Source organism: Chrysochloris asiatica, unplaced genomic scaffold (genome assembly GCF_000296735.1).
Source record: "Chrysochloris asiatica unplaced genomic scaffold, ChrAsi1.0 scaffold00055, whole genome shotgun sequence".
Taxonomy (NCBI): Eukaryota; Metazoa; Chordata; class Mammalia; order Afrosoricida; family Chrysochloridae; genus Chrysochloris; species Chrysochloris asiatica.
Genome location: NW_006408573.1, coordinates 6,622,150 through 6,633,688, shown reverse-complemented (window position 1 = coordinate 6,633,688; position 11,539 = coordinate 6,622,150). Strand labels below are relative to the sequence as shown.

Here is an 11,539-nt window from a genome sequence, read left to right as displayed (position 1 = left end):
TCTCTTTAGAGATGTGATGTACATGTCTTCTGGTCACTAATATGACAACAAACATTGGCGAAAGCAGAGCCTAAGATAACCATTAAGGCCGTTTATGACCTCCGCAGGCTGAGCTAGGCCAGGAACACCATCGCAGTAGGAGAGACCTTGACAAGAAAAAGGATTTGTAGAGTCCGTTTTTCCCCAAATGACCCTTCCCCAGCAGACAACCTAGTGATCAGAAAGGGCTTTACACAAACCTGCACAAACACATATGACATGCTCTATAGAAAGGGTCCGTTACACTGGGTTTACTTCCAGCACAACGTAATCTGTCCCCTGGTGCCCAGGAAAGCAGGACACAGCGATGATGCAGGCAGTGATTTTGCCTTCACAGCACTAACAACTAAGCACACAGCATATAATACTTAGATCTTTAAGTGGGTCATCATGGACTTTCCAAGATCAGATCCACTAGTTGTGCCTGAGTGTTCATCTATAAAAATGTTTTCAAAAATAATGCTTAGAAATAGTGGGGCTGTATCAGGGCTGGTAGAAGACACAGCGCTGAAGGGACTGCAAACACAAGCCAGGGAGGAGGGAGGTGATTCTCACAGGCAGCTGTCAGTCCAAGGGCTGCTCACAGTTGAATCCTTGTTGACAGCTTCAGAAATCTCAAGATGGCCAGCTGCTTTGAATAGCACCCTTCGTCGTAAACACGGCCCTACAGCTGGGCCACTGAGGCTGATGGCTGAAAACTGACCCAAGTGAGATCTGGGAGTGCGGAGCTGCCTGCAAAGCTTGCTGGGATAAAGAGGGGATGTGATGGATCCTGTGGAAAGGGAGCCTGGGTGGGACGCTGGGTATGGGCCTGATTCAGAGGTGTCTACTCTGGGAGATGTTCTAGGATCACCGACTACAAAGAGTTTCAGGAGAAAGGTCCTAGGTGGGTCTGGTAATGTTCTTTTCAGAGCCATCAATACTTAACACGAATGAAGAGCAGCAGAAGAGAGCAACCAAGTCAGACTTTCCAAGATGTATTCACCTATCAACATTAGCTTCTCCCAGTCTATTGGGCTGTTGATGTCCACAACGGTCCCAGTCTGGAGGGGGGAGCTAGTGCCGCAGGTTGTTCTGGGAAGCTGGCATGGAAGATGATTTGCACAATGAAGTCACTACTAAACCACTGCTTAAGTCTAGTCCCCGGCCTTCTTTTTCCTACAGGAGAGAAGAAACAAAGGGCCAAGAAGTAGAGTCCTTTCTAGCTCAGAACCCTGCCTCTTCTCACGGAAGGAGTGTGGATGAATGGCCAGGGGATACCATAGGAGGAGAGAGGTGATCTTGCCTTTCTGCCCAGTTCTGACCTTGGTCACTTAGAAAATTTACCTGTCTTCACTGAAAACCACTGACTTGTTTTCCCACAGAGAGCCTGCGGTATCAGGCAGGCAAGGTGCACAGCTAGACCTGCTTTTTGGCTTTACCATTCTGATTGTTTAGAAACCCTGAGAGAGTGGTTGGGAACTGTTCCACCAAGGCATGACAATGTTCAGCTGCAAGGGGCCATGGTCCTAGGTCCTGGGTCCAGGGCAGACAAGAACAGTAGCTCACTCTTCTGACACTTGCTAGCTGCTAGACTCATACTGATCAGGTGTACGGGGAAGATGGAAGAAGCAGAGGAGATATCTGTGTGTGATAGTTTTAATGAGAACGTTCTAAGTGGTTCAGGAAATGAAATGGGCAGAAGTGACTTACTGCTCGGTAGTCCAGAAACATTTCTTTAAAAGCCAGAAAATCCGTAAAGGTGAGCAGCATGTCAAATATATCACCAGCCACTTCATCTTTATGGTGCCTGCAAAAGGGAAGCATGGCTGTTGGCATGAATGAATGATGAACGGACACAATCTCGAAAGTTCATTCAGAGGTTTTGAGGGCTCAAGTGCACCAGACCTTGACATTTCAGACACTTAAAAAAGGAGGTGGTAAAAGGCCTGGAGAAAGTGAAAGGATAAACCCATAAAAAGATACGGCAACTCACTGCAATGTTGTTGTGAAAGCCGCCATATTAAATCCAGGAATCCGTTCCAGCAGCTGTTCTTCGATGTACTTTTCTACCAAAGAAATCTACAACAGTAGAAAGCATCTTGGTCAGACCACACTTCAGGAAAACAAGCCTTCTTTTCCAGACAGGCTGATCCCCACCTCGTAAGGGACATTTTCTGAGAGCCTCTTCTATGTGTCAGGTTTCATGCCAAGTGCTGGGTACCAAAGACCAGAACACAGCTCCTTTTGAGTACTGGGTCTACTGGGAGCTCTAGAGAGGCCTTCACAGGTTGACTGTGTGGTTAACAGTATGGATGCTCTAACATATGTAAGGCCAGTGAGCAATGGGCCTTACATATGACAGAAAGGAATGACGAAATAAGCGAGGCTTTTCCTCATGGGGAGATGAAGTCTATACAAAAAGAACATACAAAATGCATAAACTTGGAGGGTAGCCCCAGGTTCCTTTTAAGCAGGTTTCAGATAAGCAAAGGCTTGGCTCCAGGAAACCTTCACTGATTAACCCAAGCTTCGGGATTAAGAAAACAAAGACCTGGATATTTAAACCTATTCTTAGGCAGATGAGGTAATTCATCCCAAGAGGTTGCCTGAGGCTCTGGGTACAGTCCCACAGGTCAAGAGTAGAGGTTCTTGGGTCCTGATTTTGCTGCTCTGGTAGCATAGTGGTTACAAATCTGGCTGCTAACCTCAAGGTCAGCAGCTCAAAACTACCAGCCATTCTGTGGGAAAAAGATGAGGCTTTCTGCTCCTGGAAAGATTTACAGCCTTAGAAACCCTATACATGGTTGCTATGAGTCGGAACCAACACCAAGGCACACCACCACCACCAGGTAGGAACCTATGAGCATCAACTAGATAGATGGCTTTGGGTTTGGGTTTCAGTAGGTAAGGGCCTTGGACTCAATTTTCACTTTTACTTAACAGTCATGTTTACATGACTGAATTATAAAGCAGAAAACATCCTGTGGATTTTTTTAAATAGAAAAAAGGTCAAAAGTACACAGATAGAAGGTGTATTAAACCCACGCAACGGAAAGCAGGATTATGGTAAGCCAAATGTTTTCTTTTAAATAAGATCATCAAACATTTGCCTGAAAGCCTTTTGGACAACAGCCATCAAAGCTGTGTGCAGGACTAATGAACAGCAGATGAGAACTAACACCGATTCTAATTAGGATCCCTGACAGTGTGCTAGCTGGTGGCAGATTTGAAAAAGACAAGAGCACTTTTTAACACCTTTTGGTTCTAAGTATCAACTTTAAAGAAATCCTAATCTCTTTGTAAGAGAAATCGAAATCTGCTTACATATTCGTTAAAAATAGGTGTATAGGTGAGTTTATTTTCTTCTGTATCTTCAAACTCCTGGTAGTACTTGTCCATGAAATTTCTCTGTAGTGACTGGAACTCGTCATCTGAACCACAAGAGGGAAGATTCATTTTAATGGAAACCAAACACCATTCTGCTCTACGACAGAGATCAGAGGGAACATGGATGGTTTTTAAAGGGGGCAGCAGGGTCTGTTTACTGGGACTCGGATGCAAATCCAGCTTGTTTTTATGGCTTACAAACTCCCTCACATTAATTTTCTGTACAGCTACATACTCCAGAATATTTTTCTAGCAGCAGTGGTGGCTACAATATGGTCATTAAAAGTATGGGCTCTGACAGAGGCCAGAATTTTTTCTCAGCCAAGTTGTGTGATTTTAGGCAAGACGATCTCCTCTAACTCCCACTTTATGTACCTGGAAAATGAAGTACAGTGAAGGTACCTATGGTACAGAACAACTAGATTTTAGATGAGAATATATAGAGAAATTAGTCCAGGATGAGCACCTAATAAATGTTAAGGAATTTTTACAAAAGAATATTATTTCTAAAGATAAAAGGAAAGCTGCAGAAAGGACCATGACTTTTGGAATAAATACTCTGGGGTTATGGAAGGTTCATTTTCTCTCAGCAGACAGGTTTACCCACTCTGGGCAACAGAAGTGGATTCCTCAATATTTCATAAAATCCACACATCCATATGGAATGAGAATTTAATGGAGAAACATGTATCTATATTCAGGAGTTAAAGGGCATGAACCATCACGCGACTTGAAGGAACAAAAACATGGTCAGTGATTTCTGACAAAACCAAATTAGTGGTCTTTTCCTAATTCTCAGAAAAACTTAACTTGTAAGTCAATAGATACAATTTTCTCAGTTTAAGTTTTTCCCTCACACATATTTGACTTAAACTTTTGGTGCCTATATTATTGCTGGTATGTTACTTAGCAAGACTTAGAGACTCCTGATGTAGCACTATAGGATCAGCACTAGACTGCGAACTATAAGGTCTGTAGGTAGTTCAAACCCACCAGAGTTACTCCTCAGAAGCCCTTTACAGGGTCATTATGAGTCAGAACAGACTCGATGGCACTTAACAAAACAGCATAGATGCTAAAATAAATCCACAGATAGAAACTCAAAACTCAGGAAACTAGAACCTGCTAGTGCCTGAGACCTTGTTTTCCTTCATGGACATGTGGCTTATGGTTATGGGTTTATGCTGTTGTATGCCATGGAAATGGTAAAATTTAAAACTACCTAAAAAGTGAAAGAACTCACATATGAAAACTTAGGTCACTACTTTCTGAAGCTTTGCCAAGAGCCCTATAACTTCTAGGTGTCTCATTATCTGAGTAAATTCCTTCTAGGCCTTGATATTTTAGTTATTAGTTGGTTTCAGGAATACTGGGCTGTCTGCCTCTATGTCAAATCAAGTCAAAAAGTAAGGCTTACTACTAATATTACAGTGCACTACTTTAATTAATTAATTGCAGCTTGATGTTTTCTCTCTCTTAAAATTAACTCTCTAAACTGGTTTCAATGTTCTTAAAAGCAAGGGTGGTGGAGTGGTTAGCATTGGGCCCACCAGCTGTTCAAACCCGCCAGCTGCTTGCTGGAAAGTCTTGGAAACCCTCAGGGCAGTTCTAATCTGTCCTACAGGGTCCCTGAGGCCCTGTGATTCCCGCCTATGGTACCAGCATGGGGCATCACTGGTTCTTCTCATGGGCTTTTAGCTGGACGAAGCCCACCTCTTTGCACATATGAGTGTCTATGCCAACTGTGCTCCATCTACATGTGCCTAGCATGTGTGAGATGACTGTCTTGGGTCTGTCTGAGCTTGTGCCCACTGGGTGCCACTGTGCTCAGAGCTGTGCCTGAGCGGCCACCTCTGCAGACATGCATGTGTCCACTCTGTCCGGCCACGGTCTAGATCCTCCTGGAAAAAGGGGGCTCTGATGGTCCTGTTATATGTTTGAACAGTACCGAGCTAGAACACAGCCTTGGGTTTGCTTTGGTTTTAAGAACAGGACTAAGGGTCAGGTTAGGGTGAAAGAGCTTACCCATGATAATGTCCTCTAAATATCCAACCACAGCATCAAATTCTGCATCAGAAGCAGAAGAGCTGAAAATCAATATGTCTGGATTAGGTGTTGATTTAAACAATTTGTTACACTAAAAAACATTTTGGACACTTTAAAACATGCATAAAGTAGAAAAAATAATATAATGAATTTTCTCATCACCCAGCTTCAACAACGAAGTCCTGGTGTGGCACCGTGGGTTATTAATGCGCGAAACTACTAAGCCATTTGAACTGCAAGTTCGGTGGGTCGCTAAGGGTCGGAATCGACTCAACAGCAATTAACAACAAGCTTCAACAATTAAGATTGATTCTAAATACAATACCCATTTTAAAGATCCTTGACATAAAGGTGATGTAAGGTTCTAGTTTTAGAAAACTCGATTCTGACAAAGAACTACAAAAGGGCAAAATAAGCAAAGGCTCGCAGCGGATTCGAAAGCCTGGAGCTATATTTGTATGTTTGCTGCAGGGATCTACTCACAGGATCTTGCAAGAACCCCACACTAATCTGCTTGTGGGGGGTCGGGAGGTGGCGAACCCACTAATCCGCGGCCCGGTTCGGCAGCTCTCACCAGCCGGGGGTTTGCTGACGCCGCAGGGCAGAAGGCTGGGGGATTGGGAAGAGGGAATTGATCAACGGTAACACCGTCCTCTTGCCTGTCCAACGGGCCTGCGCCCCGCCGCCTGGCCTGACGATCACAGCAATCATCGAAGACCCAAGGCTTAGATCGGATCGGAGCGGAATCCGCCAATCCCGCGACGGCACAAGTTTTAGGGAGCCGAGGCTGAAGCGCTACTCACATGGACTGGGCGAAGCTCTCTTCCTCTAAGGCATCCATCGTCGCCGTATACACCGCCGCTGGCAAGATGGCCCGTCAACCTCCTTCCTTGCCCACGGTTCGGACCCAGGCACCACTCCGCTTCGCACTGCTCCAACGGCATCGAGGGTACTACTGCCGGCCAGGAGGTGGCCTCGCCGCCGGGGCCTCAGATCTTTCCGGCTGCGGCTAGACAGCTCTGCGCGCGCTGTCCCCACCGCGGGATCCCAGCGTCGGTTACAGACCACTGGGCGCTGCGCCCCGCCTCCCGTTACCATGGTTTCCGTACCCTCTTCCGCTCATCTCTTTCCCAGCTCGAAGCTCCCGCCTCATGGACTCCTCAGAACCAATCACAGCGAGCAGTATCCGACGCCAGGGGCGGGACAAAATCAGGGAGGAAATGAGAGGGAATCGTGAAGGGACCCTGGGCCTCAGTCAGCAAGGATGGGATTTGCTGAAATATTAACGCGCTGTGAAGCAATTAAACTTCATGTCACCCTCATTTTATGCATAAAGGAATTGAAACTAAGAGCCGCAGTTTCCTCATTTCCAACTTATGGACAAGTGGCATTTTGCAGGGTGTTTGTGAAGACTAAAGCTTGTTTTAAGAGCATTGTAGTTTGCAAATGGCAGTTTAAATTAGGAGTCAGTTTTTCCTCCTGAACCAGATACTGCAGACATCTGATCTGCAAGACAGTTAACTCTTCCTGTCTCAAATAATTATTAGGCTGTAACTGGTTTCATGGCTAATTTTGCAAGTTGATAAAGCCACTTTGATCAACTCAATCAGAAATCAGATCACCCTGTTCCAAATAAGATTCCCTCCAACAGGACGCTAAATGTTAACAAAAGAATTCCCAGGGATGACTTCCCTGATCATCAAGCATTGTTGCGTTTATGGTTTGGCTTAAGTTTGACCTAAAGGTCAAAAAACTAAAACCCAAATCCACTTCCATCTAGTCAATTCCGACTCATAGCGGCACTGGATCGAAAGGTCGGTTTGAATTACAAGGTCGGCGGTTCAAACTCACCAGCGCTCCTTGGAAACCCGATACAGAGTCAGTATGAGTCGGAACCTACTGGATGGCACTAAACAACATAGGGTTACAGAGGCTGTAAATCTTCATGGGAGCAAATAGCCCCATATATCTCTGGTAGAGCAGAGTGGTTGATGGGTTTCAACTGCCAACTTTTGTTTAACAGTCCATTGATTACCCCACAGTCCCACCAGGGGGTCACACATGGACACGAAATAGGTATGAGTGGGATCTGCAACTAAAGATGGATTGAACAGATACACAATTATGTCTAGAGTGAGATCAATTCTCAGAGCTATGAACTGTGCTTAGCACTAGATACAAGAAGATGGGCACTTACAAAGCTTTGCTGAATAAACGGAACCAAATTGTTTAGTTAAGCATGAAACAGCACATAACAAACTCAGCATACTTCTTCATGACCTACTTTCTCTATGTTGTTAAGTGCCATCAAGTCAGTTCCTACTCAGCGACCCTGTATAGCGTTGCTAAGGAGTGTCTGCTGAGTTTGAACCACCGACTTTTCTGTTTAAATGGACTTTGTGGTCCAGTGCTTATCCTACAGTATCACACCAGGATTCCATCTATATACTCCACTTATTTCTTTTAGACGAAATGAATTTGCAAACTCTTCTTACTAATGCCATTTCATAAGAGAAAGATGAGGCTTTTTGCTCCTGTAAAGATTTACAGCCTCGGAAACCCCATACAGGGTCGCTATGAGTCAGAACTTACTCCACGGAACACAACCACTACCACCTGCTAAAATGCAGTCTTTTGGGTGGGGGGAGGGTGTCAGAGTGGTGGAAGAACAAAACTTGGTGATTTCATCTTTTGGGCTATCAATTGCTGTTATACATTATCTGAAATTACTCTGCCCCCCCCCCCCCATCTGGAGTTTGGGCAGGGCTTGGCAGGGACAACTGGGAAAAACTAGTCTTTCTGTTCAACTTGGCATCAACTTGGCATCAGCTGGGATGACTGAAACTGAGAAGCCTCTTCCATGATAGCTTCTTGGTCTGGCTGGTCAACTGGTGCTGGCTCTGACTGAGAAATCAGCTGTTGGCTGAGGGCTGGAAGCCTCATGTAGGTTTCAGTTATCTCACAACATAGCAGCTAGATCCAAATGCCAGTATTTCAAGAGAAAGTGGAAGCTTCAGTTTCTTCATACCTAGGACTGGAAACTGGCATAGCATCACTTTCAATTGAACTTTTTGATGGTCAAATTTGTGACCATCTTTAATATACTATATCATCTTTGACTCTAGGAGCAAATGGAGATACAAATAATAATAGGTACCCACCTACTCAGGCATGTCCAGATACTGTGCTAAACACTTACTTTTGTAATAATTAAAACCCTGAAAGATACTTTTAATTATTGATTTTTAAACATGCAATCAAACATACAATCAAGCTGCATTGATAATTACTGGTGATTGGAATGCAAAGGCTGGAAACAGAGGAAAGATCAGTAGTTGGAAAATAGGGTCTTGGTGATGGAAATGATACTGGAGATCGCATGATTACAATTTTGCAAGACCAATGACTTATTCATTGCAAATACTTTTAAACAACATAAACAACACATCAATGTCACCAGATGGAATACACTACACAGGAATCAAGTAGACTACATCGGTGGGACAGGACAGTGAAACTCAATACCATCAGCCAAAATAAGTCCCAGGACAGACTGGAATAGACCATCAATTGCTCATATATATGTTCAGGCTGAAGCTGAAGACAATGAAAACAAGCCCATGACAGTCGAAGTATGACCTTGAATACATCCAACCTGAGTTTAAAGACCATCTCAAGAACAGATTTGATGCATTAGACGTTAATGACCAAAGACCAGAAGAGTTGTGGGATGACATCAAGTACATCATACAGGAAGAAAGAGAAGTCATTAAAAAGACAAGAAAGAGATAAAAGACCAAAATGGATGTCAGAAGAGATTCTGAAACTTGTTTTCCATGGTAGATAGAGATCCTAAAGTGAATGGAAGAAATATGAAGTAAAAGAGCTGAACAAAAAATTTCAAAGGGCAGCTTGAGAAAACAAAGTATTATAGCGAAATGTGCAAACGGCAGCATGAGTTCCTCTATAGCACTCAAAAAGGTGGCAATTTAGAAAAAAGAAAAATTGGCTGGGACCCTGGGGCATTTTCCTAATGAACAATTGGAGAAATGCCATAACTTAATTTTTATGGTTGGTTTTCTCCACTTACCCAACAGTACAATTATCAGAAGAAGTCTAGCTTTCAATTCTCTTACAAGGCTTACATTTAGTACAGAATATGGATTATTTACTGTCTCTCAAATGGTTTGCCAATCTTGTTTTTTTCTTTTCTATGTGAAGTAACTCCGTTTAAAGTAGTGCCAAGATTACAATTTTGTTTCCATTCGGAACACTTTAGTCAACGTAGTCCTCTTGTGAAGAACTGGCGTAGGCCATTTTACGAGCAGAATTTAAGGACAGAGTGCTAAAAAACTAATAGGCTACTCTATTCCTTTGACTGCAGACAGATCATTTTAATTCCATCAACTTCGATTTCCATTGAATTCCCAGACCACCTTTAGCCTCACATGGACTACTTCAGAGTTTCTCTTCCAGTCTTACTATTTCAGGTTTTGCTTGTCCCTCCCCCCCCACCTCCCCCTATTCTGTTTCTTACATAGCAGCTAGAAATATCTTTAAAGATTACTTATCAAGGCACTTCCAAGCATAAACACTTTTGCTTTCCATTGCAAATCTACAACATGGTTCATGAAACTTCTTCAACGATGGAACATACTACTCTATCGACTTAGGTCCTATCTTAACTAGTGACAGACACCTTTCATCAAATCCTTGGTTAGGATCTTTGCCTATAATGTTGTGTTCACCCAGCTACCCGCTCCTAGGAGGCTTGTCCTCAGTCTCTGCCTGGTTATCACCTACTTGTTGTTGTTGTTAAGTGCCGTCGAGTCGGTTTCGACCCATAGCGACCCTGAACAGGGTTTCCGAGGCTGTAAATCTTTACGGGAGCAGATCGCTTCATCTTTCTCCCGCGGAACAGCTGGTAGTTTCGAACTGCTGACCTTGAGGTTCGCAGTCCAATTCGTAACCACTACGCTACCAGATCACCTACTTATTGGTCTTTTAATTCAGACCCCTCTCTCTTATCTAGATTAGGTCTCCCACCTTCTCTCATAGAATCCTATTCTTTGCCTCCAGGGCACTAACACTTTGATATAAACAGATCTGCTTATATATCTCATAAGCAGCGCTCACTACATAGTAGTTGTTACTGTTAAATTCCACAAGCCAGTTCCAACTCATAGCAACCATGAATAGGGTTTCTGAGTAGTTGGTCAGTTTGAACCACTGACTTGGAGGTTTGCAATCAGTGCTTATCCTATAGCACCACACCAAGACCCTCCAAGCATGTACTAGACGAATAGTGATTGATGCTTGATTCTCTCCCACCCTGAAAAACTGACAACCATTGCCTCAATTCCAGCTCAAGGTAACATCATAAATCTGAGAGGGCGCCTTGGTCTGTATTAGAGCTTCGAGTCTCAGCATTTGGTTTGTTGAAGGCCACAGTTTACAGTGAAAGCTTTAACTTCATTTTGAGTCTTGACATAAATTCTGCCTCCGTTGAATTCTGATCATAAACTGGCAATGTAGAAAGCTTACTCTCAGGCAGGGTGCGTTTGAAAGTAGTTTATGACAACCCTAGTCTGCTGAGGGGACTTGCCTGGGTATGCTCTTACTGGAAGTTGGGGAGGTCCCAGGGATGCAGAGTCCTAAGTCATCCTTAAATTGACTATCATATAGCTAGGTAGTCAGAGGGCCCCAGAACTGTTCATCCTTAAACTTTTCTAATCTGTAATTGTGGACAGATCCCAATCTCAGTCCTTTTCCTGCTTCCACATTGTCCCACCAGAGAGAGTTAAGAAGTGATCTGCTGCCAATCATGATTTTGAGATTATTTCCTTTGTTTCCTATGTTCTGTAATTAGCCACATGACCGTGACTCCTTTGAACACCATTATGGCTTCATGTTGATGGTCTCGCTCACTCAGATGATTTGCCTTTGTTCTATTTAGGACTTAATAAAAAGGGTCTCTATACAGTCTTTGGTATAGATTGCACCTCAATGTAAAGAAAACAAAATTCCTCATCACTGGACCAATAAACAACATTCTTACCAATGGAGATAAGATTGAAGTTGTCAA

General features: G+C 43.6%; 2 protein-coding genes across 2 annotated transcripts in view; both read right to left on the bottom strand.

Annotated features, from left to right (window-relative positions):
- The window catches only part of RSPRY1 (ring finger and SPRY domain containing 1), an 86,103-nt gene that overhangs the window by 395 nt on the left and 74,169 nt on the right, over positions 1-11,539 (bottom strand). The window lies entirely within an intron of this gene.
- Positions 1,096-6,295, bottom strand: ARL2BP (ADP-ribosylation factor-like 2 binding protein). The gene is made up of 6 exons (XM_006863554.1): positions 6,258-6,295; positions 5,434-5,495; positions 3,346-3,452; positions 2,015-2,100; positions 1,732-1,828; positions 1,096-1,197 (listed from the first exon to the last, which is right to left on the bottom strand). The coding sequence occupies exons 1-6, from the start codon at positions 6,293-6,295 to the stop codon at positions 1,096-1,098; spliced, it is 492 nt and encodes a 163-aa protein (XP_006863616.1).